This window comes from Megalopta genalis, chromosome 15 (genome assembly GCF_051020955.1).
Source record: "Megalopta genalis isolate 19385.01 chromosome 15, iyMegGena1_principal, whole genome shotgun sequence".
NCBI lineage: Eukaryota > Metazoa > Arthropoda > Insecta > Hymenoptera > Halictidae > Megalopta > Megalopta genalis.
Genome location: NC_135027.1, coordinates 6863298 through 6891274, shown reverse-complemented (window position 1 = coordinate 6891274; position 27977 = coordinate 6863298). Strand labels below are relative to the sequence as shown.

At 44.1% G+C, this 27977-nt stretch overlaps 2 protein-coding genes and 1 long non-coding RNA gene across 3 annotated transcripts; 2 read left to right on the top strand and 1 right to left on the bottom strand.

The window, feature by feature from the left end:
- Positions 1–21: 21 nt before the first annotated feature.
- LOC117219643 (golgin subfamily A member 7) lies at positions 22–4406 on the top strand. The gene is made up of 3 exons (XM_033468944.2): positions 22–230; positions 576–740; positions 954–4406. The coding sequence occupies exons 1-3, from the start codon at positions 222–224 to the stop codon at positions 1242–1244; spliced, it is 465 nt and encodes a 154-aa protein (XP_033324835.1). The 5' UTR covers positions 22–221; the 3' UTR covers positions 1245–4406.
- Pde6 (phosphodiesterase 6) lies at positions 2552–27000 on the bottom strand. The gene is made up of 14 exons (XM_033468943.2): positions 26014–27000; positions 21168–21444; positions 17398–17617; positions 16010–16335; positions 14297–14533; positions 13294–13651; positions 13042–13211; positions 12498–12720; positions 11445–11519; positions 11334–11372; positions 10950–11231; positions 10503–10879; positions 9785–10221; positions 2552–8134 (listed from the first exon to the last, which is right to left on the bottom strand). The coding sequence occupies exons 3-14, from the start codon at positions 17449–17451 to the stop codon at positions 7500–7502; spliced, it is 3213 nt and encodes a 1070-aa protein (XP_033324834.1). The 5' UTR covers positions 17452–17617; positions 21168–21444; positions 26014–27000; the 3' UTR covers positions 2552–7499.
- On the top strand, positions 13639–16519 carry LOC143260633 (uncharacterized). The gene is made up of 2 exons (XR_013034908.1): positions 13639–15341; positions 15905–16519. It is a non-coding gene; the product is annotated as an uncharacterized LOC143260633 (long non-coding RNA).
- Positions 27001–27977: the final 977 nt, after the last annotated feature.

Below are 27977 nucleotides of genomic sequence, written 5' to 3'. Positions count from 1 at the left end.
TCATCAGTCACGTTGCCCACCACTATAGCGCATTGCGCGCGCACGCTTTATGGCGACGGTGTCGTGCCCCAGTCCGTCAGATCGTAGTCCTCCGTATTTTGCAAGAAACGTTTGTCATCGTGCTCATTATTGTTTTTCAACGGTTTATCCTGTGGTCGACTAACGAGTCGAAGTTATCCTCAACAAATTTGTTTTATAAAATCGTCAAGACGAAGCTCAAAATGTCATTGGTAAGTCTCTACACTCTTTTCTCTCTTTCTTCCTCCCCTTCTTTCATTGTCAACCTCACTACTAAACAGTCTCCTTTCTCGAATGTTTTCGAACGCTCTACGTCAAATTTCAATTGAAAATCTTTAAACTTCATTGTTTTTCGATCGTCGATAGAGCTGCGGCTTTGCCATGGAGCCTTTCAATCGAGCCAATTTGGGTGCGGTTTTGTGGTTAGATATTCTAACATTTAACTTTCGTAGTTGTGTCAAGTGATTATCATCGCGGAGACGGATAACAATAGATTAAAGTGATTGTTTATTCTAGGCGAAACGTCAGCAGAGGATTGACAAATTTCTTATTTTCAGGGCAATCACGTTGCCCTTACACCCCTGGAGGATATGTCAGCTGGCCGGGGACAAAGGGGTGGGGGGCCACCTCCAAATTGTGAAAAGGTTTATATACAACGTGACTACAGTGAAGGAACTATGGTCAAGTTCCAGACTCGGTTTCCTGTGGAGTTAGAGAGCAGAGTATGTAATTATTATTTTATTTCCTTTCTTTATTGAACCAACAATTGTTTGAATTATATGAATTGGAATTATTAGATTTTGTTTATATCATACTTTCACAGGAATATATGACAAAATTGAATACGGAATTAATCCTTTTTCTAGCAGTTAATATGTGTGAATATATAATGAACTTACAGGTCATTTTTTTCCCTATATCATTTCCTACTTTAGTTGGACAGACAATCGTTCGAGTACACAGTCACTCAGTTGAACAACTACTTTGCCGAAGCAGAACGGGCCAGTTGTTCCACGTATTGTGAAAGCTGCTTGGCTTGCCTCACCGGTTATCTAATTTACATATGCACAGAGACTCAGTACGAAAAGTGTTTGCGTAAGGTGGCCAAGTTCGTTTGTGAACAGAATGACAGAGTATACAAGCCGCGTGGGCTGTTACTAACAGATCCGGCGTTGCGTGGTCTTAGGCTAATAGAAATCTCAGTACTAGATAGACCTGCGTCGTGACTGCACATTAGCCGATCCAGGGAGTTCTTTATGTGATCCGCGCATTTCTGCCACTTTGCCAGGATTACAGCCCCATATGAGCCGTTGAGTGTTTCTGGACATAACCACTTTGAGTTCCGATCTTCTTCGACTTAATTGTGCAATGTGAATTCTGCAACGATCCATGAATATCAACAAATTATATTTTCAGCAAACTCTACTGTGAACATACATGCAATGTTGTTTGGAATTCCTCGAATGACGCTTACCTTCTCGGATAGTACATGGGATAAGAAACTAGAGCGAATATGTTTCATTTACGACTTCGAGTTCGAGAATAAAGTCTCCGGGGTGTACTCGGAGAATAAAAAGGTTTGTCCGCAGACAACGACAGAGTTTAATTGCATGTATGTTTTTTGATCGAACGAATGTAATTTTTCATTCGGTGTTCATGCTCGGTCGCAGCGTGAACACTCACGACACCATGACGTTGTATAAGTTCAATTTTGTACGCGTACAGTAATATATACCAGTGTAAGCGAAACAATTCAGCAAAGAAACAACAACGTGCGCGTGCAAACAATAGCGAACATCATGCGCCTCAGCAAAGATTGCTCGATAATCTGCAACGGATGATACCGTGTACGTGTTGTTTCTTTGCGAACAAAGGTTCAAGCAATTTTTTACTGTTCATTTGAAGACTTTACCGTCATCTGCATTTAACAGGCGACACCATGAGCCAAACTTGAGTTCCTCGCACTGTTCCCCATGGAATAGACTTGGCCTCAAATTTGATTCTCACCTCTCTCAAATACCGAGGAACGTTATCCGGCATATTGTGAGTTTGACACTTTCGAACACACACACACACACAGACAGACAGCAGACATACACACACACACACACACAAACAAAACAGGGCGACACTTCAGTTTTCTCCTCTTCCGCGATCTTATCTTCCATGAATGCTTGCGTTTTATTATCGGGCATGTTACGGGTCAAGTTATTCACTTCTTGCCGTGGGTTGACAAACCTTGAAAACCGGGAAACGAACGTACAACTGAATTCGAGATCGAAATTGCTGGCACAAAAAGGTGTGTTCTGCGCTGAGGGGGTCCAGGGATTGGCTAAGAGAAATTTCTATACGGGACGAACACGAACACGAAGAGACGAATGAAAGAGGTGAAACTCTATTTAGTAGATTATATTGTATTAAAAAAACGGATTCATCGTGCGAGCATTGTGATCAAGGATACAAACCACACGAGAGTACGCACCGGCCGGCGTCGCGGTGTTGGGAGTGCACGTATGCTGTGTATGGCTGTATATGCGTGGCGATCATTTTTATTTTATATTTTTGTACAAACGTAACCGTGGATACATCTCCGCGCGAGCGACACGACCGTTATGCGAGGCCCCTCCTCCTCGTCTTGTCCGTCAACGCTGGTCGCTCGACGTTTTCTCTCGTATCCGTTTCTCTGATTCGACTGGTTTGTGAGAACGGGATGATCTCAAAGCGACTATATTGATTTCATTGTCGTCGGTGATCGTCGCTCGGTCCAGAACGAGGCGACCGTTCACGAATAACTATATATATATATATGTATATCATTATACACCTTTTTATGTGTCGAGCGTGTCGGGGTATACTTATCTACCGTGCACAGTTTCACAGGGAGGAGCAAGGATTCATTTTATACTGCGGGCAACGTACGGTCTCGTCCTTGGTCACAATGAGCTGCGGAGCCTGCCGAGGTAAACGTCGCGACGGGATCAACGAACGGGAGAGACAGATGTGCATATGAAATTTTCCATGGCCTGGATTCCTTGACATTGATAGTGCTCGGGGCGTTCGCGTGGCTCGGCCTGCCCCCCTCCCCCTTGGAAAAACGACGATTGCGCGTACACACACACGATGCAGAGGGGTATCATAACGTCGACGGTCATGCACCACCATGCATCCTCAACACGTTCATCGCACGCGGTTTTTTATACCATCGCAGCGTTCAGTTATACCCGTACAGTTCTCCAATGTACAGTTACTCGGTTTTGTCCACCGTCCGGCTGTGGCATTGTCATTGTACCGTTATCATACAATTATCGTACACCAAGATATTATTATACAATTATCATACACCGACGTATCACCGCCGTACGTTGCTGTTATCTTACAGTTATACATTATCGTACAGAGATCGTGGCTGTTACCATACACCGTTAACACTATCACGCAGCGTCCACGTGGCTAACATACGATTATCATACAGCTCGCGCTGTTAACGTCACGCTGCGACACTATATCACACGTTATCGTACAACTGTCATACAAATGTCGCGTGGCGAACATACGATCGTCGTTCAGCTTAACGTTGTTAACACGCGCCGCGACACCGACACACACACACACACGCTATCACACACAACTATCGTACAATGTCCACGTGGCTATCGTACACTTATCATACGCGGTTTTGCTATCGTCCTGTCGCGCACGGCTCGATCGCTGTCGCAGGCTCGACGTGGACGCTATCATACAATTACCCTACTTGTCTTCGTACGGTATCATAGGACTAGGGGTTGGCTTGTTATACAGTACGATAAAAGGGTCACGTCACGCAAGGTGTATCACTATGTGTTCAGCGAGGCTGAGCGGGGATTTCCAATGGGACAGCGCGCACGCTCGCGTTCCTCGAGCATCGTTAATCAAGAGATCAATGAATCTCGCCAAATAGCCGCGTCACTGCCACGACGTTTGTTTCCGCGTGATCAGTGAATAAGAGAAACCGAAGGGACGGGACGGGGAAAAAAGAAAAGGGTCGGGAAAGAGGGACTCGTGTTAAAACAGTAGCTTGACGAGCACAGATCAAAAAGAAGCGACGACATTGTCCGTCGTCGCGAACGTTGGACCGCGCCAGGCTCCGCACGTATGCAACGACCCACATACAAACTCAGAGAGAGAGAGAGAAAGAGAGAGAGAGAGACACGCGCGTTGCATAATGTTGTAAATAGCGAATCAATTGCCGACAAATGTACGGGGAGTACGAAGAAAGAAGAAGAAACCGTTTGTTATACTTAATTTAATCGTAGGACCAAAACGTTTGCTGATTCGTTAGCGTGTAAAAGGACACCGTCGTTCGAGTGTAATTTCTAAATGTTTTATTAATAAAAACTGCGTGAAAGCCACCAAGGGGAGTCCGATATTACCGAGAAAGAAATTGTGGAGAGAATCAAGAGAGAGAGAGAGAAAAAGAAATCGAGTGACTGAGAGAGAGAGAGAGAGAGAGAGAAAGAAATCGAGTGACTGAGAGATAGAGAGAGAGAGGGAAAGAATAAGAAAGACGAAAGAAATGCGAAGACAATCGAGAGAAATTGAGAGAGAGAGAGGGAAAGAATAAGAAAGACGAAAGAAATGCGAAGACAATCGAGAGAAATTGAGAGAGAGAGAGCGAGAGGGAAAGAATAAGAAAGACGAAAGAAATGCGAAGACAATCGAGAGAAATTGTGCGATTGAGAGAGAGAGAGAGAGAGAGAGAGAGAGAGAGAGAGAGAGAACGAAAAAGACACGAAGACAATCGACAGAAATTGAGTGACTGAGAGAGAGACAGAGAGAGAGAGAGAGAGAGAGATGTTTTGAGCACATTCAGATCTTTATTTAATCGGGCGCAATAATCTTCTCGACAGGCTTGCCCTCGTTCGTAACTACAAGACTAGAAACCAGCCTCGCTCGTTGCACTGAATTCTCGTGTTCGCTTCGAATCACCACAACCGAGAATATCGCGGGGATAATAATATCTGTAGCGTAGATTCGACGTATGCAATTCCATTGATTCGCTATGCGGCACCGCCTCGCGATACAGTACCGGGTCAACGATTTTCCTGGTTCGTTTAACATCGTTAAATTCGACGTCGAAATTCACGGTTCATCAGCGGAAACCTATTCGTACAGTTTACTCTACGTTTCGAACAAAGCTTCATATTTTCCTTAGAGACGTATCGTTTTTTCTTTTTCGCCATTTTGAATCAGACTATTTCACAAATCAATGCAAACCGATTGAAAAACCTTCGGAGACAATTGTGTTCTACCTTCAAATTGAACACGTTGAGAGCTGTAGCGGTCACGTTTGGATGACACTAATTTTTAACTGAATTTTGGTATTCATTTTTATTGCTTCTTTTTTTTTTTTTTTAATAAACTGAATGTTACTAGGATTTTTAGACAGCGAAAAAGTTAAACCAGTGCTACAATAAATTGTGGTACGTTTTAACTGTTCACTTTCGGTTTAATATTGCGGGAATTTTGGGGTTGTTTTTCGGCACTCAACGTGTTAAACATAAGGGTGAACTGATCATTGATATACTATTTTTTTATGAATGCTTTCTAACTTTTCAAAGTAACGCGAGCTCTTCGTCTTGTCGTCATTTACAGTGTCGATATTTGAACTGTTATAATTTCGTAAAAACCAGTAGCACAACGATAAGCATGGGCTCATTTTAAAGCTCGAAGCTTCCACTTTCGCAGCGCATCGTTCATTTTCTTGTAACACGTACTTGCATAACATAGGAAGTGGGAAACTGGAGACGTGCGCCGTCTTCGAAATGTTACGGATTAAAACATCTGTAAATATAGTGGACAAATTTTGTCGCCATTGAACCTAAATTATATTTGAAGATTGAAGTCTCCCCTTCACAACAACTCTTTACACTGTACGATTTTTTTGGTCATTTTACCGAGCTTTTACCGAAGCTCTACTTTACAGTAATACAGAGTTTTACACGACCGCACTTATTCTTCGTCTCTCTTCCATAAAACCACTAAAAAAAAATCATTCACCAATTTTTAAGAGGTCGTTGTGAAGAGGAACCTTCAATCTTCAAATCCATGGTAGATTCGTGCACGAAGAAAATCTTCCAATGCTTTTGGAGACGTTTCAAGTTGTAGTTTGTTCGAGTAAACCTGAGCCTTCAGTTTTCCGTTCGCTATATCATGCAGATGCATCTCAGAAAATTATAATCAACGAGACGTGAAAGTAGAGATTCCAAGCTTTAAAATGAGACCAGTTTCATCGCCGTACAACTCGTCGTCACGAAATTGTAACGGTTCAAACATCGACAGTTGCGTGCGCCACTGTATTTTCTTCTCGAGACCTCATCTGTCGCATATTTTTCCGTCATTCCGCGAAACGAATTCATTGAAATTCCAATACCAATCAGAATCGTGTAGCAAGGACGTTCGTCGAAGAATATCAAACGGACAACAGGGTTTCGCGAATGCGTCCATCCGGTACTGGTTCGCGCTCGAGCGTCACTGGCGTCGATCAGGACACCGATAATAATCCCCGATAAGAGGTTATCCAATCGGCGATTATCCTCTCCGTCGATGTTTGCCCTGGCCGACGGGAAAAACAGTGGCCTAATGAAATACAGGAACGACGGGTCAACACGAGCAGCCCCGTATCCTTGAGCACCTCGGCCGTATAAAAGTGAAATGCGAAATCGCGTTTCCGTTTCCTGCGCCGGCGAGACGGCCGAGTTTCGACGCCTGGCCCGGCCCGGCACCGTCTCTGACGCAACCGAAATCATTATTGATTCAATCGATCCGGTGTGTCCGCCTCGACAACTGGATTCGTCGCCGGCCGGCCGGCCGGGATTCGCCGTTTTCGGGATGCTTCCGGTGAAACGGAGCGGGAACGCAACGTGTCCGGTGCCCATCGTCGTCTCCTCTAATATATAAAAATGTCCCGCGAAACAAACGCGCCTCCACCCATCCCCCCCCATCGATCTTTCCGTATCTAGCCTAAGGTTTATCGAGATATAATACAAAAAAGATTGTCAAAATTCGAATCCGAATTCTCGCCGTTCGGCGTTCAGCCGAACTACCTAGCCATCGACTAAACTCTATCCAGTTTTTCTACGTACATCGGACACGAATGCAACAAGATCTCCTCAGAGTGCAACCTCTCTGCTTCGCATTCATCCCCTAAGACATCCCCGAACGCTTTTCACGATTCGACGTCTCGTTCCGATCAGACCGAGCGTTCGACTTCGGATCGACCTCGTCTCGCTTCCTCCTGGCTCCCTCGATCGTCGGGATCGCCTATTTAGGAGTTCTCCTCGTTGTCAGCTGGTCTTCTCAATGATTCATACCTCGGCGGTACGTCATTCGCCTCATCAGCCGACCACCCACGCCGACTGGGCGTCGAGAATTGACCTTCCAGGGTACGATTAACTCGTCCTCGATCTCGTTCACAGACTCTCCAGAGTGGTCGACGTAAGACGTCAAATGAGCAAGCACAGCTTGTTGCGGCTCTTCCTGTCGGGGATCAACGCCTTCGACTTCGCGGTGTCCTCCGGCGTTCCGCTCGCGTACAACGATCTACTGATCCGGTGTCGGACACCTTTGCTCAAGGTGCGACCGCCTTTTCTCAAGGACGCGAACCTGCCGAGCGACGATTTCTCCGTGGTCTCTTTTCGTTCGGCGTGGGCGCAGTTCAAGGTCGTCACCGTGAACTCGATGTCCTTCGGCTCGGAGTCGACGAACTCCTCGACCGGTTCCTCGATGGTGTCGCGGTCGATCCAGGTCAGGCCCATCTTCACCTTCTCGGCAAGATCCTGCCAGTGCCTTCTGTTCTCCATGGTGCCGTTGTAGAGCGGCATGATCCACGGGAACGTGTCCGCCATCACCTTGTACAGAGGCAGACAGATCATGTCGATGAACCCGACCTGCATCTGAGGCAGCTCGTCCCGCTTCTCGCGATCCATCATCGCGACCGGCTGCTGGTTCAGTTGGAGACGTTCCAGGTCCCCTTGGTCGAAGAACTCGTCCGCTACCAACTTAGCGACTCGGTGCTGGACTTCCCACGGCTTCGCGATCGCGCTGACGTCGCAGGCGGTCATCATCATCCCGCAGAGCACTGCGAGCAAGAACAACAATTAGAGTTTCGTACCGCGACGATGACGAAACGGTTTGGTTTGGAATGTAGTGAGTTGCGATATCTAGAGTTTAGAGTCCAATAGAGTCTAGAGCTGAATAAAGTTTAGCGCGCAATAGAGTCTAGAGCCCAACAGAGTCTACAGCCGACTAAAGTTTAGAGTGCAAAAGAGTCTAGAGCCTAAAGAGCTTAGAGCCCAATAGAATTGAGAGCCGAATAAAATTTGGAGCACGATAGAGTCTAGAGCCCAAAAGAATCTAAGCTCAAGAGAATGTGAGCTCAATAGAGTTTAGAACCTAATAGAGTCTACAGCCGAATAAAGTTTAGAGTGCAAAAGAGTCTAGAGCCTAAAGAGCTTAGAGCTCAATAGAATCTAGAGCCGAATAAAATTTAGAGCACGATAGAGTCTAGAGCCCAAGAGAATCTGAGCTCAATAGAGTTTAGAACCTAACAGAGTCTATAGCCGAATAAAGTTTAGAGTGCAAAAGAGTCTAGAGCCTAAAGAGCTTAGAGCCCAATAGAATTGAGAGCCGAATAAAATTTGGAGCACGATAGAGTCTAGAGCCCAAAAGAATCTAAGCTCAAGAGAATGTGAGCTCAATAGAGTTTAGAACCTAATAGAGTCTACAGCCGAATAAAGTTTAGAGTGCAAAAGAGTCTAGAGCCTAAAGAGCTTAGAGCTCAATAGAATCTAGAGCCGAATAAAATTTAGAGCACGATAGAGTCTAGAGCCCAAGAGAATCTGAGCTCAATAGAGTTTAGAACCTAACAGAGTCTATAGCCGAATAAAGTTTAGAGTGCAAAAGAGTCTAGAGCCTAAAGAGCTTAGAGCCCAATAGAATCTAGAGCCGAATAAAATTTAGAGCGCGATAGAGTCTAGAGCCTAAGAGAATCTGAGCTCAATAGAGTTTAGAATCTAATAGAGTCTACAGCCGAATAAAGTTTAGAGCACAAAAGAGTCTAGAGTCTAAATAATCTAGAACCCAAGAGCATTTAGAGACCAATAGAGTTCAGAACCCAATAGAGCCTAGAACTCAATAGAATCTAGAGCTCAATAGAGTCTACAGCCGAATAATGTTTAGAGCGCGATAGAGTCTAGAACCCAATAGAGTCTAGAACCCAATAGAGTCTAGAGTCCAATAGAGTCTAGAACCCAATAGAGTCTAGAGTCCAATAGAGTCTAGAACCCAATAGAGTCTAGAGTCCAATAGAGTCTAGAACCCAATAGAGTCTAGAGTCCAATAGAGTCTAGAACCCAATAGAGTCTAGAGCCCAATAGAGTCTAGAACCCAATAGAGTCTAGAACCCAATAGAGTCTAGGATCCTATAGAGTCTAAAGCCCAATAGAGTCTAGAACCTAATAGACTCTAGAACCCAATAGAGTCTGCAGCCGAATAATGTTTACAGCGCAATAGAGTTTAGAGCCTAAAGAGCCTAGAGCCTAATAGAATCTAGAGCAGTACAAAGTTTAGAGCATAATAGAGTCTAGAGTCGAATAGTCTACGAGCCCAATAGAGCCTAGAGTTTGCAATTTAGGGGGTCTAAGTCCTAGATTATCTAGGTCCCAAAGAAAGTCCCCAAGCTGCGAGAATTCGAGGCTCAAGTCTGATAGTTAGCATTGGAGAACCTTACGTTCTTTCTTCTCCTCGCTCTGCCAGTCGAACTCCCCATCGTCTATCAGCTCCATGAACCGATCCTTCTTCTTGAAGTAGCCCGCCAGGTCGGTAGAAAGAATCGCACTCTCCACTACCCTCATCACCCTTCTGTAATCCTGCATGGTCAGGTTCTGGAAGATGTTGTTGCTGTCCGAGTTGAGTATCATCACGCACTGATCGAAGTGATGATGCTCCATGGTGCTTGTCGAATAGAGGATCGCTAACGGGGACTCCGTTTTCGTTTGGAACGCGTTGTTCGTTCCCCGATGATCTAGATCGTGGCACAGACAGGCTACCAGCAGCCCTAGGATCTCTAGATCGGTCATGAATTGCTCCATCTTTCCGGTTTTCAGCATGGCGAACATCGTCTGCGCGACGTTTAGCGCGTGCCTCCAGTTATGGTACTTGACCGGTCTGCGTCAATTCGTAGCGCGTTAATTTCAGGGAATAGAAACGAAATACAGTAATGTCTCCATAATTGACGCGCAGATTGTCCACAAAAATGGACAACTTGGGAAGTGGAGATACGTTTATCCGAGCCTTGCAGCTCGTTTTTATAGTTGTTAGACAATTCGTAACTATAAAAACGAACCGCAAGGCTCGAATAATTGTATCTGCTCTTCCAAAATTGTCCATTTTTGTGGACAATCTGCGCGTCAATTATGGAGACATTAGTAATTTCGTAGAATAGTTACCTGTAATTCTTCTTAACGCTGAGAATCCACCTGCAGAGCACCTCGTAGGGTATGTGGAACTTCTGGATCAGGTTGCATTGCTTGAACATTCGGATGGTGGCTCTGCAGGTGTCCTCGTCGGTCAGGTCGAAGTCGATGAACGTGAAACTGTACAGATTGAACGTTTCCGCGGACGGTATCGGCTCCGAGGTTAGCTTGACGGTGTCGTCGTTGCTGGCGGTAGCATGGTAGCTCAAGCATTCGAGGGCTACCTTCTGCTTGGCCATTAGCTTGCAGGCCGACTCGTACATCTGCGTGTTGTGGATCCCGAGGCCGCAGAAGATCGCGAACGCCTCGAAGATCGACACGTCAGAGTCGGTGAAGGACGTTCCGTTGTCCTGCGAACGAAATCCTCTAGTTGATCGTCAACCCTCTTTGCTACCAAACCGCGTACGATACTGAACGGACCTTGTTGATCAGCTGGGCGACGCCGATTACGGTTCTCTGCCCGTTCACGATGGGCATGCAGAGGATGCTCTTGATGGGTTCATTTCCAGATTGCATGACGTCTTTCTTCAGCCAAGTGGCCACATCCCCGATATTCAAGATCTGACCGGTCGCTGCCACGTATCTAGCGATCTGACCGAGAGGACTCCCCAGGTCGTTCGGGCTGGGCCTGTACACCTTGCCCTCCTTGCTCTTATTGTCCATCTCGAAGATGGTCGTGAACTTGTTGGTGTCGTTCAGAGCCTACGGATGTTCAAGTTCAACGTCTTCGTCAACAACAACGCCTCCTATTATATCGCGCGAGAACGATCGTACGCTCGTTGCTGCGAGGTCGGGTCTACTCACGTGCTGTTGGAAAATGTCCTCCATTTCGATGTTGTTGCTCTGGGCCGCCAGGAAAGAGAAAAACACGAGTCAGACTTACGAGTTCGAGCAACGCGAGCCGGTCTCACTCACCTCTCGTCTAGACAGCGGCTTTCTGCTCTCTTGCGTCGACTTTCCTGGCCGCTCGACGATCTTTTCGAGGTGGCCCTGAAATCAGACTTCGACCTATAAAGCTGTTCATCGCGGCTTAGCCGGCTTCGACGCTCGGTAAATCGTCTATTCCACTGTCCTTGGTCTGAGAAGTTCCAGGACTGGGTTTGTAAACGTTGTTCTACTTCTGCTATGACATTCGTTCGGGGATATCCTCCTTAAGGGGAGGAGACTCGCGTGAAGCAGTCGAACGAGAGCTGGTATTTGGCAATGTTTTTACAACATAAGACCTTGATGAAATTCATCGCCATTCTGCACATACACGGTGTCCCAAAAATGTCTCGCAATCCGGAAATGGCGGGTTCCTCAGATCATTTGAAGCAACTTTTTCTTTTACAAAAATTTTCTCCGAGGCACCGTTAACGAGTTATTAACGAAAAATAGTAACCAATAAGAATCGAGTACGGCTGACGCGAGGCGGCCCAACCAACCAGCGCACAAAGCCCAGTTCCGCTCATTGGCTCGGTCGCCTCGCGCCAGCTGAGCTCGCCTCTCATTGGTCTCTGTTTTTCGTTAATAACTCATTAATGGTGCCTCGGAGAAAATTTTTCTAAAGGAAAAAGTTGCTTCAAATGACCTGAGGAACCCGTCACTTTCGGATTGCGAGACATTTTTGGGACACCCTGTATATTCTTTAACATTTCGAAATAGAAAATGTCTTTTTTCTGTTACATTTTGTCGACTTTTAATGAAATGGTACATGTTATTCCTTGTGAATCTCACCGTCGACGGCGCGCAGTCTAGAATTTTTCTCTTCGATTTAGAACGAAAAATAGAAAGAAATTTTCTTCGTAATAGTATTACGAGTTTAGTTCGTACGACGCTTTCTTCTTCTAAGAAATTATTAGAATCTATTAAATTCTAATTATTCTAAATGCGAAAAAGATGGTAAGGCAACGAATTGAAACCAGCCTTAGGACATCGCAGACCAGAATCACGCCAGATGCATTTAAATTCCACCGCGACTGAACTTACCGCCTCGCCGCAGTCGAGGTCCAGAAGATACACAGCGCACCTCTCGCACTTGAGCAGCTCTTTCGCCTCGGTCATGATCTTGGTGACGAGGCACTCGAGGTTGTTCTGTTCCTCGAATATGTTTCTCGCCAGGTTCAGAAGTATCTGGTTCCTTCTGTACTCCTGCACGGACAGCTCGAACAGCTGCGCGTTCTGTATACCGATCCCGCAGAACGTCAGGTACCTGATACAATCGATTTCACAATCGGTTTTTGATAAGCCAGCAACCCCATAATCATTGGACTCTAATCATTGGACGGATTTTATGCATTTATAAGAAAAATGGATAAGTCAAAATTCGAAACAATGGAAATATTAAAAGAATTTCAGGACAAAAATATTATTTCCAATTCGTATTTGCAATTATTACAGAAACAACGAATTTTCTATTTGACTCGTGTCTGTTGCTGCAATCGACGATGATTATTTCTCTTTCGCACGAAAATTCGCGGCTCAATTTGCTTCGAAGTTCAACCAAGTTACGTTCGACTCGCGATCAGCGAACCTTTGAAACACCTCGACGTCCCTGTCGGTGAACTCGTTGCTGCCGTTGGTCTTGTTGATGATCTGGGCGACCCCTATCACGTCGCCCTCGTAGTTGCAGATGGGCATCGAGAGGATCAAGGTCGTCTTGTAGCCCGTGCGCATGTCGATGGTGCTGTTGAATCTGGGATCCTGAGGAACACATTCGAATGTTGATCTTATCACCTTAGGCAGCAAGACAGCGAACCGTTTCGATCGTGTAGATCGTGCGGACCTTGTAGGCATCCTTGATGTTGATGATCTCCTTAGTCTGGGCGACGTAGCCAGCGATCCCGACGCCGAACGGGATCTTGATCTCCTCGTTCTTCGCCTTGCGAATCGCTTCATCGAGCTCGGTCTCCTGGGTCACGTCGAACAGCTTAGCTACCAGGTATCTGTCTTCCAGAGGTCCTTTCGCTAGGAAAAGGCTGCCTCGATCGGCGTGGGTCAGCAGGCCGACGTTCACCAGGATCTTGTGGCAGAGCACGTTGATGTCCAGCTCGTTCGCCACGTCCCTGATCAGCTCCATGAACAGGTCGCTCTCGTCTAGCCTGTTCAGCTCCTCTCGGCGTCCCACCAGCGACGAGTAGGTCCTGGAAGAGCCACCGACGAATTTAAGACGACCAAATCGCGGAGAGTCGTTGAAATCGGAATGATTTCAATTCTGAATGATACATCAATTTTGTTACATTTTATCGACGTTTACTGAGACAATAAATCTTGTTCTCCATGAGCCAGCATATCTTCCCTTCGATTTAGAACGAGGGAATAAAATGGAGTTTTCTTTCATAATAGAACTACGCGTCGTACGAGCCTGAATCCTATTTAAAAAATTCAAGAAGAATGATAATACGCGGCACTGAAAACGAAGGAGCGATTTTTATTAGAATGAAAATGTAAAAAGCTAGGATTTAGACTCGTACGACGCGTAGTTCTATTATTACGAAGAAAACTCCGTTTTATATTTTGATCTAGATCGCGAGGAACGATGTTAGACTGCACGCCGATCGCAAGGTTCCTGGAGAACAAGGTTCATTATTTCGATAAACGTCGATAAAATGTTACAAAAAAATGATGTATCTATTTTGAAACATCAAAGAATATGTATGGAGAAGTGAGCAGAAGTTTCATCGATGTTCTACGTCACAGAAAAATTGCCGAAAATCCTCTTTATTAGAACGATTTACTCGAGGCTCGCCCCTTTTTAAGGGGTTTCGATCATGGCGGAGCTAACACACCTATTGGGGCTCTTGCTCCTCTTCGCTGGCGAACTGGAGTCCAGCCACGTTTGGAAGATATCGGATGTCACGCTGTTCCGCTTGCTCCGTGTCAGAGGATTCTCTTCCTGGTGCGTGGCCCTCACCGGCGATTTGCTTTGGACCACGCTCGGCACGCCTTGGAGACGCTGTCGAAGCTCGTGGCTCGCGTTCTCGCGGAGCCAGGCCTCGACCGCCTCTGGATGCGCCTCTAGATACCTATCGTCCAAAAATACTCGGTCTGTACTGATATATCCATAGAAAATATTATGCTGGCCCGGTTCTTCTATTTCCGTGGTGGCCGGCCGTCTCACAACGGTCGACGTCCGATCGAATTCTCGAAAATCAATCGGACGCGGACAGCTTTGTGTCCAGGGGACACGGATCTTTCGTACCGGGCGACGAACTTGTACAGGACGATGCAAATGCGCGACACCCGGGGTCGGATCGAGCTCTGGGAACTTTCTCAGACCGATGCAAATACCTTGCGCTTGCCGTTGAAGTTCTACGGATACCTTGTACCGGCTGTTGAACCTCTACGGGGCGATGCAAATGGCTTGTTTAAGCCATTGAACCACCGGAGACCGGTACGAGCACTTTGCATCGGCTGTACAACTTCTACAGGCTGGTAGAAATATCTGATATCGGTCATTGAACTTCTACAGGTCGATGCAAGTGTCTTCTACCGGTCGTTGAACTTCTAAGAGCGGTACGAGTACGGCAAATTCTCCCTAATTTTACTTCGGCTTGTTAACAAAAACGGACATTTTCGAGCCTTGCACCTCGTTTTTATAATTGTCGATAATCGGCAACTGTGAAACTGAGCCGCGAGACTCGAGTTAAAATAATCTACCCAAATTGTCCGCTTTTGTTTACAAACTGAAAGAAAATTGGGGAGAATTTACTATACGTATGTACCTTGGATGTGCCATTGAACTTCCAGGGGCTGCTATAAATACCTTCTATCGGCTATCGAACCTCTACGGGTTGATTAGAGTGCCTTGTACCGGTTATTGAACTGTCACAGGTTGGTATAAATATTTTGAATTTTCCATTGAATTTCTACCGGTTCAATCATAGTAAATTCTCTTTAATCGTCCTTCGACTTGTAAAGAAGAATGAACAATTTGGAAAGAGAAGATACAATTGTTCGAGCCTCGCGGCTCATTTTTAGTAGCAGACTAGTAAACTTTACAGGCTAATGCAAGTAGCTCGTAGCAGCTATTATATTTCTACAGACTATAATTCAAAACTATTGTACTTAGTTATAATCTGGTGATGGGCTTTTGCATGGTGACACAAATATTTAGTAGTGAGCTGGAGGCTTCTACAAGCTGGTACAAATATATTAGGCTAGTCACTAAACGTCTACAAGCTAGTTCAGATATATCGTGCTTAGTTTAAACCTGGTGATAGACTTTTGCATGGTGACACAACTATTTAGTAGCAGCCTACAACTTTTAAAGACTAATTCGGATCTATTGTAAACAATTTAGACACGATATTGAACCCAAACATGGCGCTATAAATATTCTAAAAACTTCTAGAGGTTGACACAAATATTTCGAACTAATCATCGAACTTCCACAGGTCGATTAAAATTTGGTGTACCCAGTTTAGCTCTGGTTATGAGTGATTGAAAGGTGGCACGGATATTTGACACCGAGTTACGAACTTGCACAGATGAAATCCTACCTTCCAACCTTCTCCATCGTCAGGCCATCATCTTCGTCGTACTCGTGTATCGTCTCCTGGCAGGTGATCCTCTTCGTTCTACAGAATCTGGCTATGTCACCGTCTTTGACTTCAGTCTTGCTGCTTGGACTTAAAGGTAATTTTGATTTTTCTTGCGCGGACGCCTCCATTTTGTCGGGATCCTTAGGTTCCTCGGATTCCTCGGATTCCTCAGGGTTCGGAGAGCACACCAGCTGGCACTCGCTCCTCTCTGCCGACTTCGAGGACATCGGTTTCGTCGAAATTTTCATCGTACTGAAGTTCTCTATGTTGTCATTGTGATTCACCTGTCGGGCAGGTTGCATCGCAATTTTCATTCATCGTTTTAACGTGTCCGAGAAATAGTCGCGCAACGAATTATAGGACAATAATTCAACCAGTCTTGTTTCAATCTTCGAATTGATAAAATATATTGTATTTGGATTGTTTCATTTTAAAGAAATACATTTTCCAACGGTATAACATATGGAAGCAAGTATTCTGACACTTTTTAAAACGGAGTAACTTTTTAAGAAACTGGTACAAATGACATGAATTTCTTTGAGGTGTTACAGGGACTAATTTACTGTGGAGTTACAGTTATTACAGCAATTACAGTTTCCAAAAAGTTATTGCGTTTTAAAAGATGCTCAAATCCTTTTTTCCCCAAGGAATATCTTCAGAAACAGAAAATTAAGAAATCTTCAGCCTGGAGAATTTAGTTGTATCATAGAATTTTTTTACTAATTCATTGTTTTCTTATTATCGAAAAGCTTTTAAAGTAGTACATTAAAAATTGTACGTTCTAGTTGCAACGATATTTTCATGTCTGAGCGATATTTATTTGAAACAAAAGTTCGTAGTACAAAGTCCGGGAAATGAGAGGTTCCTGAGGTCATTCGAAGTAACTTTTTCCTTTACAAAAATTTTCTCCGAGGCATCATTCGCGAGTTATTAACAAAAAAATACTGACCAATGAGAGGCGAGCTTGGCTGGCGCAAGGCGGCCGAACTAACGAGTGGGCGAAAACCAGTTACGCTCATTGGCTCGGCCGCCTCGTGCCAGCCGAGCTCGCCTCTCATTGGTCACTGTTTTTCGTTAATAACTCGTAGACAAAACGGCGGATTGCATTTTCGCTAAGGAAAAAGTTACTTCAAATGACTTCAGGAACCCTTCATTTCCCGGAAGTACCATAATTTTGGGGCACCCTGATCATTGTAATGTACGCTTGATTTGTTTGTTCAAAAGCTTTTCGTCAGTGACGAATATGATTTTGATCGGCCTGTGCCATTTTTTGGGAGATCGAGCGAGCATGTACCGAGTAAATATCGTTTAGAATTTTTCGGCCAGTTCGACCACGAAATTCGTACCTCTGCATCTTTCGGCTCCGGCAACTTCTCGTCCACTTCGTCCTCAGACTCCATATCATCTTAGGTCTGAATTAATTACCATTGAGAGCAATGGTAGGATACGTCTCCGCTTATAACTCGCGGAAGTTGAGAACGAGGTGAGGACACTTCACATTGTGCTCGCGCCGCTTTGTTAAACTTTACGTACCTTCTGAGCTGTGCAACTCTCGGAACTCCGGGCCTGGAATAAGTATTCGTTTCGGTGAACTTGCTCCAGCTAAATGACGGAATTTCGCGGAGGGAATTCAATGTTTTTTCTACCCCGCTCGAAAAAAAAGTATTACCCGTCGACGAACAAAATAGTTCACGGAAGCCCCGCGATAAGTTTATTTAGAATCGTACCCTCCTAGGAGCCGTTTGCATTGCTCTCGGCGACCCATTGAACCATTCGAGATCGATTTGTTGGAATTGATTGCAACAAGTTTCATTACCAGTCGCGAAGTTACCTGTCTCGGCACGTGTAATTTATTCACGCACTCGGCGACAAGTTTAATAGGTCAGCGCGATAATAAGGGCGTACAAACAGCTCGGACAAATAAATGAGCCGAGCGGGAAACTTCCCGTAGCACAAAAATTCGCCGACCAAATTGGCAGCTTCATGCGTTAAAAACTGGAACGCGGTAAGCCGCAATTTATTTATCGCCGAACTGCGAATTTTGTTCGTTCGTGGGGCTGAGGTGAAAACAGCGAAAAGAGTTTGAAAATACTGCTTTCATTGTCGTCGATATTTTCGAATTCTTTTAAGCTTCTCGCTGTTTCGAAAATCACCCATTCATTTCTAAAATCATAATAAATCGGGAAATCTCTAATAGGATTAGTGCCATAACGATGGCTTTATAACCACGAAATTACTGTATCGATTTGAATCTCTCGCCATTTTTCTTACAATTTATGCTCGAATTAAGAAATTTATTCAGCCATTTCTCGTGAAAGAGTCTTCATAATTTCACTAATTTTAAAAAAATATAAAACCAGTGTGTTTATTTTATATAATATAATTATTATTATAATATAATTATTACTATAATATAATATATTATAATATAATATAATTATTACTATAATATAATATATTGTAATATAATATAATTATTATAATAATCGGTTATTATTCACACACGCCTAAGTGCTCATAATGACACGAATAATACACCGTCGTGCTCGTGAGAGTCTACAAAATGATTCTATATAAAAATCATTCTTTTTTCATTCGAGCAGAACAGATTCGTAAAGTTGAATTTAAATTCGTGTGAAAATCGATAAGAATCGTCTATCGATTATTTATTTATTTTACCGACAAAAAGATCCTTTTACAACGTAAATGAGAGTGACGTAAAAATTAATTATAAGTTATATCAAATTTTAATGATTCGCCGTAGATATGCCTAATAAAGACGATTTAAAAATGAGATTATCGATCCATTGTTTTTACAGTAAGCATTTGAGGTTGAGCATAATCTATTTATGCAGTTTCTCTCACCTATCAGGCGATGACACTGAACAGTGTAAAAGAGATTCTTTGCTCTCACGTGTTTCGCACATCATAATTTAAGGAGCACCGGGATCGCAGGACATGCGATAAGATTATCGATGATTTTAAATGATTATTGAACGCGATGGCGTTGGCCAGGTGCAGCGTCAATGTTCAGAGATAACGTTTAAGTGGCCCGAATAAGCGAGAACAAAGCAGCGTTTTGATTTCCCGTTCGAAAGAGCCAGCGGAGAGCGTGCAGCCGCGAACCCGACTAGTCCAACTTCCACCCCCGTTTCAGCCCGTTTCACGGAAACGATGGGAACGACTCGCGTGGGAAATACTGGTCTAATCACTGAATTATGAAATTGCGCGATTTGATATTCAACGGGTTGTCCACGGGTTTTCTGTCGAAAATAACCGGCTGCAGCGCAAAACAACCCAGCCATCCGTTAAATTAACGTCCGCCGGCGGACATATTTACCAAGATGCCAGGCCGGTGCTGCTGCTGCTGCTGCTGCTGCTGCCTTTGTACTCGCCAGCCGTTGCAGCGCGTCGCCATTTTGAAAGATAAAATTAAGGAAGATCGATAGTTCTTTTGAACCGTGCCGAGGAACTCCCATTTTTCCTTTCCATCGGACTTCATCGTTCGCATTTTACGTCGAAAAATTTTCCTCTCCGCTTTCGTTTCACCATTACGTAACGATATTTTATTCCGCGGCATTTTAATTACGGTGTTCCTTCCGCGAACGTACGATTCTACGAAAGTCCCGTGGATTAACGTGCAGAAGGAATTGTTCCGTTTCCATGGAAAGTTGAATTAAATAGCGAGAACCAAAAGGGCGCGTTTCCGTAGCTTTGTCAGAGGGAGCTCTTATTTTACTGTGCACCTTTGTGAACTGTGCAAAATTCACGGTCTGCCGGCGGCAGGCTGCGAGTAAAGGGTATAAAAAAAGAAAATGCAATAATACGGCAAACTTTATAATTTCGCTAGCGGTGGAGCGCGATACGCGAATAAATATTCTTTGCCGGCGTCTTTAACGCGTTGAATGCAGCGCTGGTCATGCGTGGCGCACACAGGACTCTTTGGTCAAGCTTTAAAAGAGCATATTTTCATAGAACAGGACATAGGAGGTCCGCCGGGTCTCGGTTTTACCAAGCAATTCACTTCGACGTTGTCGCCGCGCGGAATTCTTACAAATTGTTCACTCGATCGATCGTCAAATAATAAACGCGCGACCATTCGATTGCAGATGTTCATTATTCACTTACCGGAAGCCTGTTAATAGACTTTTCAATAACTGTGCTTGCATGTAAAAGAAGCTCGATAATTGTCTTTCAATCCGCGGACCATTTTCACGACTGTATTGTTGGCGATGCTTGTAACAATTCTGAGCATAATTCAGCCATTTTACAAAACATATTTTAGACATATTTCTCGCAGACATGTTAGACATGCTTTGTAACAGCAATTTGTTTTATTTAATTGCCGTTAATTGAGTAATTAAGTGAACGATTTAAATACTCTGGCTGAAAATTGAAACAATGATTCATCTGAATAATTTTGATGGGTTTTTCTTTCTCGCAGACATGTTAGACATGCTTTGTAACAGCAATTTGTTTTATTTAATTGCCGTTAATTGAGTAATTAAGTGAACGATTTAAATACTTTGGCTGAAGATCGAAACAATGATTCATCTAAATAATTTTGATGGGTTTTGATGAGATTATTGCAGTTTTTTAATCATTTTTTTAAAGAAATAGTTAGCCATTGAAAGTGTTAACTCGTCTACTGAATAAAGAATGGTTCGATAATCTCGAAATAATATGGAGACTATATGGAACTTCATTTCATTGCTTGTTTTATTATCAGACTGCGAATTTTATACACTTGTGATAAAAATCAAATGCAGTGGAAAGATTAAAAAGAACCAAGAATGCTGGTATACTATTTGCAACTTATTCAATTTATTAATGGAAGAAAGAAAGTCAATTGTACTTGGCTCATCTGCCTTGCAATCGATGCAACAAATTTTTATTTCGCCCAAAAGACCGCAATCTATTTATTACATTTCGGATAAAATATTTGTTCGATTCACTATGCTCGAGTATCCTCGTGCAAATTCTCGCTTCAATCAGTTCTTTTACGAAAGTCAGAGCAAGAAGACCAATTTCGAAGACTCTCATAGCTCGAGAAATACTTGAATAAAACAGCTATAAACTGTTCAAAATGCAATTACAATTAATCACGAACACGTACCTGTTTAATCTCCACAATTCTTCGGCAGATATTCTCGCGCCACGAAAAATCGATGCGTTTTCCTTCGTTGGTCACCGGTTTATCGATCACACAGTTGCCACGACGAACGATCGATCGTCGACGATTTAATTGCCATCGATCCCCGGCAGATTATCTGTCCGGTGAATATTTCGAGGTTCCAAGGTGCGAGAAAGATAAGGCGAAGCCTGCGCGTCTCTTCCCTCGGTCGGCTCCCTTCGTTTTCACTTACGCACCCGGTTTTACTGCATCCCTGGGCCTGCAATCGAGCGAAAGTTAATCCTTTGTGGGGCTCCCCATGGCCGGCATCGAGGCGTCGCTGCGGCCCCCATAATAACTCCACGCGACTTCAGGGAAGAAGGTAGAGCCAGATGTCGGTGGAACGAGACTTCGAGCTACTTTTCGGCTGATTTCTTCACGCGAGAATATGGGAAAACTGTATCGCAAACTTTGCATCTTACATTCTCCATTTTTCTAAAAAAATTCCAGTGTCGAAAGTCGCCCCGAATCCCGCAGATTGCACCTTCTTTCTTCGATCAATTCTACCTGGTCGCAATTATGAGGATATTGATAGTGCTATCGTGTCACCAGCGTATGTAGCAACTACTAAATTGGAGATTTTATGTACTTATTATAAAATTGCTGTTGAAACACGAAGGAACGAAGTTATTTGAAGAATTTAAGAACATTCTTACGTTCTGTCCAATTTGTTGAAATCATAAAGAAGGGGAATTACGTTTCAGATTCTGTTGCTTGCAATTAATTCGGAAATGTTTTATTATATAAAATATATGATATGCGAATCTTCATGCAAAATAAAAATTGTCTGCATCGATTGCAGGGCATAGGATCCAAGCACTACCTTTTTTCTTTCGTTAATAATGTTAATGAGTTCGGATCAATGCATCGACATTCTTAGTTTCTTTCAATCATCGCACTGTTTTAAATGATATCTACTCATTTTTATCATAAATGCATAAAATCCGCAGTCTAGTCGCGAGCTTATACAGTAACTATCAAATTGGAGATTTCATTCGTTTATTATAAAATTATTGTTGAAATATGAAGCGATGAAGACATTCAAAAAATTGAAAAATATTATATTTTTACATTCACTCCACTTCATCGAAGTCATCAGAAGAAGTAATACGATTTTATTTAGCTTCTGTTCCATGCACTTGATTCAGAAATTCTGTTATTTTGCATAAAGATCCAGAGTCTAATGATTATAGAAGCTCACAGAGATAGCTTTCAGCGCAGATTCGATATCGCTGCCGACATTCCAATTCCCCAATGATTATGCTTTAATCCTAGCAAACATTAGAGATAGCAAAGAAATTCGTTTCGCGAATCTTTCGTAATCACAGCTCCGCTAAGCCCGAATGAAACGGTCACAAACTGCGATTAAATTCCATCGAACTTTATACTCGATTACTGCACAAAGAGACTCGTACCATCTACCTTTTGGATATTCATTTAACCAAAATTCGATTTTCCCGCGATTTCCTTACGATGAAATTTTGTTCCGCCGTGTCGCTTTATTCCTGCTCGTAGCCTTTTAAGGTACATTACGAATCACGTCTCCGTATAGAGAGCCCTCTCTTTCAAAGATGAGAATGGTCGAAAATTGTTTTTCGCTGGTCGCTCGCGGAACGGCAAGTTCGAAGTTTAAGGGGCCCCGGGACTTTTATTGCTGCTATCTGGGATTGGTTTCCTGTTGTTTCGTTACCCTCGAGCCCTTGTCTAGGGACCGGGAAGGGTCAATCCTAGTATGGTCGTCCGACACTCGGAAATGTTTCCGTTTTACACCCTTCTGTTTTTACGAGTTCGCGTTCGTTCCACCGACACAGCGCGACTTTTTGGCGACAGTGCACGGTCGAACCTCGATGATTGCACCAGAGAACATTTAAAAAGCTGAACAGCTCGAGATTGTACAACTGTGCTGTGAATATAACGAGTCAGACTATCGCAATCTACTAAACATGGACGTTATTCTAAATCGAAATCAAATCTCCTGTTATTAATAGGCTTTTCAGTGACTGAACTTATGCCTAAGAGAAGCTCGACGATGTTCTTCTAAATAATAATTTCGAATGAACTTGTTACATTATATAATCTACTAAACATGGACGTTATTCTAAATCAAAATCAAGTCTCCTGTTATTAATAGACTTTTCAGCGACTGAACTTATGCCTAAGAGAAGCTCGACGATGTTCTTCTAAATAATAATTTCGAACGAACTTGTTACATTATATAATCTACTAAACATGGACGTTATTCTAAATCGAAATCAAATCTCCTGTTATTAATAGGCTTTTCAGTGACTGAACTTATGCCTAAGAGAAGCTCGACGATGTTCTTCTAAATAATAATTTCGAACGAACTTGTTACATTATATAATCTACTAAACATGGACGTTATTCCAAATCGAAATCAAATCTCCTGCTATTAATAGGCTTTTCAGTGACTGAACTTATGCCTAAGAGAAGCTTGACCATGTTCTTCTAAATAATAATTTCGAACGAACTTGTTACATTATATAATCTACTAAACATGATCGTTATTCTAAATCGAAATCAAATCTCCTGTTATTAATAGACTTTTCAGCGACTGAACTTATGCCTAAGAGAAGCTCGACGATGTTCTTTTCAATAATAATTTCGAATGAACTTCTTACATTATATAATCTACTAAACATGGACGTTATTCCAAATCGAAATCAAATCTCCTGTTATTTTAATAGGCTTCACAATGTTTGAACTGTGCCTAAGAGAAACTCGACGACGTTCTTCTAAATAATAATTTCGAGCGAACTTGTTAAATTATATTAATCTAAACAATTTGATGGATCACGGATGAGAATAGCTTTCGAACGATCTTCGAAAAATTCGTAACTCTTGATCTTCGATTTTGAAAACTGCCGAGAAATTATTAAGAATGAAGAAGTGCTAGTCAAGTATAACAACAAAAGGAATCGAAATGCAACTAGTTAATACTATAACTATCGAGCCTTTAACAGGACTGATGTACATTGTTTTATAACAAGATCGGATTCATTCAAATTTCGCACGATTTCTATGATAACGTGTGCTCGAATAACGAAGTTCGTCTAAAAATATCTCACGGGAATTGTCGAAGAAGAGATTACAATCCAGTCATTTCGATTAGTTTTAGTAGTTTCCAGTGCTAATCGAGGTTCTACCGTAGCGATGCAGTAAACACAGTGGCCCTGCGGAATTTGTACGGAGCAATTAACAAAAGATGGCACGATAGCAGGAAAACGAGAACCCGCCTCGCTGGTGGGCAAAATTGTACGTTTTACTAGTTCCCATTTTGAGACCAGTTTCGAAAATGTTCCGAGATGACGGAGATTGTTCCGAGCTTACAGACCGTAGCCCGCAGCTATTGTTTATATTCCCATTGGGTTTACTACATCATTGCGCTGTTACCTCCGAGGATATATCTCGGCATCAAATGAGAAAGGACACTTCCAAGTTTCGTGCGTTCCCTTTTTTTAAAACCCTCAAGTGTTTCCTCTTTCCTCGCTATCTACGTAACTCTTATGCTTACGGATTGATGCATACGAAACGGTGAATTTCAACTGCTATCTTATATAACTAGGAATATCTTTCCTGCGACCTCCGTTGTTGTACTTAGGCAACGTCTAATTGAAACATCGGATCCGGCGTCCTCGACTAAAAATGAACTCTGTTACTGAAACGAGAAATAAGAACAAAAAAAAAACAACAGAAATTCGAACGATTTCACGAACAACGTTTTATTTACACTTTGTATACAAACATTCGGCCACTTTAATCAACAAATCAACGAGGAGGTCGATTGAACTTCTCCTAAAGCTCCACCGTTTCGCCCGCCGTCTTCATTGCGATACCAGGCCCGGCGGTACGAAAACACAACAAAATCCGAACTATACCTAGTGAGAAACAACAAAAAGATACATGACAAAACATAAACAGAGAAAATCCACGTTACAAATAATACTCGCCGCTCCAACCCGTTTTACCAATGAAAAAGGTAGGGAAAAACAACGAGGAAACGAATCTCTGTATCGTCGCGTTATTCAACAAACCTAACATATCTCTGCGAAAGCAATATCGTGATTGAATCGTGCACGGAAAGAGAATCGATGAAAAAAACCGTTGCCGATCAATTCCAACCCGTGTGGATTCATTAGGAACCACAAAACGGTGACGAAAGTGACGAGCAAGCTTTCTGTATCTCCACTTATCTGATCACCTAATCGCCGAAAGGAACAATCTCGTAATGCAACTGTTCGCGAACGAAGTAGAACGAAGAAACGTTCCCACGAATTGCAACCCCCTTCGAGGATCAAGTGACGAACCAGTGACGAGAGTGACCAGCAAACTTTCCGTATCGCCATTCATCCGACAACCTAATCCCTCAAAAGGGCAATCTCGCAATCCGGCTGTGTTCGAACGAGACGGATTAAAAGCATTCCCACGGATTGCAACTCCCCGAAGATCAGCAAGCACGAAACAGCGCGACAAAATAGATGAAAGCGAGCTTTCCGTATCGCCACTTATCTCGCAACGTAATCATCGAAAGGACCGGACTCAGAACGCCGACTGTACTCAAACAAAACAGACGCGAAAGCGTCCCCGCGAACGCGCGACTCTCGGAAGCTCTCGGCAATCACAAAACCAGCGACCACAATAGAAACGTTGTTTCCCACGGTTCTCTTAATTCGCGCCGGCAGCGAAAATGCGATCGAATAAAAATCGAGAAAAACACGCGGGGAACCACCGTTTCCTATGCAACAACCGCAGAACTGGATGGCGAACGTACTTCGTGCGCCGAGAACAACGGAGCACCGAGTGATCCGATTCGCCAGTGTCCGATCGGTCACAGTAGGTTCACGCGGCCCGGGGTCCGACGCCGAGATCGAGCCGGGCCGATCCGTGCTCGATCATTTCATTTTTCCGTGGAAATCAGTGTGCGGCGGGTCCGGCGCCGCTGATCCCTGCTCCTATCCGTCTTCCGTGACAGTAATCAAGCTGATTCGACGGTCTCTGAATCGATCTCGAGGCTATAGAGCGAGCGAGCGAGCGAGCGAGAGAAAGGGAGATAGGAAGAGAGTGCGAGAAAGAGATAGAGAGATAGAAAGAGAGAGAGAGTGAGAGGGAGAGAGAGAGAGAGAGAGAGAGCGGCTTGGCCCTGCACGCTCGTCCTGGCTACCGTGACTTCCGGTCGAGAGCCCTGATCGCGATTGGCGCACGGTTCTGGTGTCCTAGGCCGGGCCAGTGTCGGGCCTGCGGGAATAGCCGAGCACCGGCGTTGATCGACGTTTATCTGCTCTCATCTCCGACTCATCCACTCAGCCCTGTCCTCTCCGGATCGCCTTTTGGCTCGTTCACGGCTCGCCGCTTCTCGGGCCTCTTCCCCGGTGGCTGTCGCAGCTCTTTCGCTCTCGTCCGACCGTCATCGAGGAGGCTCGCCGAGGACCGAGCGATTCTATCACTGTTTCACCTGGCCGGCCGCCTTTCAGCCAACGACGAGCACCTGGGGGATCGAACGGGACACGCACATGTCCCACGCAACTGCGTAAGAGAGGATGCGTCGCGACGGGACGCGACTTCGCCGCGGCTCGATCGAACGCCGCGCGACTGGACCGGTCGAAAGCTCCGAGCTTACTGAACAGCCAGGCCAACCGACGGGTGTTCGTGAAACGCGGAGCTTGGCCGGATACGCGCAAGCTTTCCCCGTCTCTGTCCCGTGGCTGGTTTCTCCTTGTGTAGGCGTGTATCTCTTTCCCTGTGCCAGCGCCGCCGCCTGAGCCGCCTGAGCCGCCTGTGTCGGTGGAACGCGGAAACTAGCGCGCCAGCCTCGATCCTACCCCCTGGCTCTCTTTCTCTCTCTCTCCCTCTCTTTCTCTCCCTCCCCCTCTCTCTCTCTCTCACTCTTTCTTTATCTCCCTCTATCTCTTTCTCCTTCTTTCTGTAGCCACCCGGCATCCTCGTCCGGTGTCGCGTCTCCTTCTTTCACTGTCTCTGTCTTCGTCCAGCTATAAGGCACCGAGAACAGCGACACGTAGCACCGGCGGACGCGAGCTTGCACGACGATGTGCGCGTAAGACAACCCCCGGCCCTTGTTTGGGATACAGGCTCTAGGGATGGATATGTGCGAGGACAGACATGCTTTCAGGGGACATGCTCCGGGAACGACGCGTGCACGATACGGACCTCTGCGACTGTTTTAGGGCTGCGTCTGGGGGCATCGTAACGCCATGAATTTTTGTTCGGGGTGCGGAATTTTGTTCTTTTTCGAGGGCGGAATTTTTGCGGTGCACATTTTTTGGAACTTTTGGGATACCTTGTTGCGTTATCGCGGTATTGAAACATATTTGGACGAAATAAATATGATAGCTGTGCGACGTGTCGGGAGTCTTGTTTGTTTAAAAAGAGGGTATTTGATTATTTTGGATTCTTTTTGTTGGAAAATTGTACCATCCAGTTCGTTGGAATTTTTAGGATACTTTGTCGCATCATAGAAGTACGGAGATACGTTTCCTTCTGACGAAAATGTGGCTTGGTTTGCGGAAATAAAAATGATAACTGCGCTTCGTGTCGGGAGTCTTGTTTGTTTAACAAGAAGGTATTTGATCGTTTTGGACTACTTTGCCGGGAAATTGTACCATCGATTCCATTGGAATTTTTAGTTCATCTTGTTGCATCATTGCAATATCAGAACATATTTTTATTTTGCGAAAAAATAGATTCTTTATAGAAATAAAAATTATAATTGCAGAGCAC

What these genes read in the sequence shown, in the direction of transcription:
- LOC117219643 (XM_033468944.2), top strand. An exon ending in CTGTGGAGTTAGAGAGCAGA is followed by an intron (nt 741 to 953) that starts GTATGTAATTAT and finishes TTCCTACTTTAG; the next exon opens with TTGGACAGACAATCGTTCGA.
- Pde6 (XM_033468943.2), bottom strand. Translation starts at nt 17,451, where the DNA reads ATGGAGTCTGAGGACGAAGTGGACGAGAAGTTGCCGGAGCCGAAAGAT. An exon ending in ACGATGGAGAAGGTTGGAAG is followed by an intron (nt 14,534 to 16,009) that starts GTAGGATTTCAT and finishes TTTGGACGATAG; the next exon opens with GTATCTAGAGGCGCATCCAG. An exon ending in AGGAGCAAGAGCCCCAATAG is followed by an intron (nt 13,652 to 14,296) that starts GTGTGTTAGCTC and finishes TGGCTCTTCCAG; the next exon opens with GACCTACTCGTCGCTGGTGG.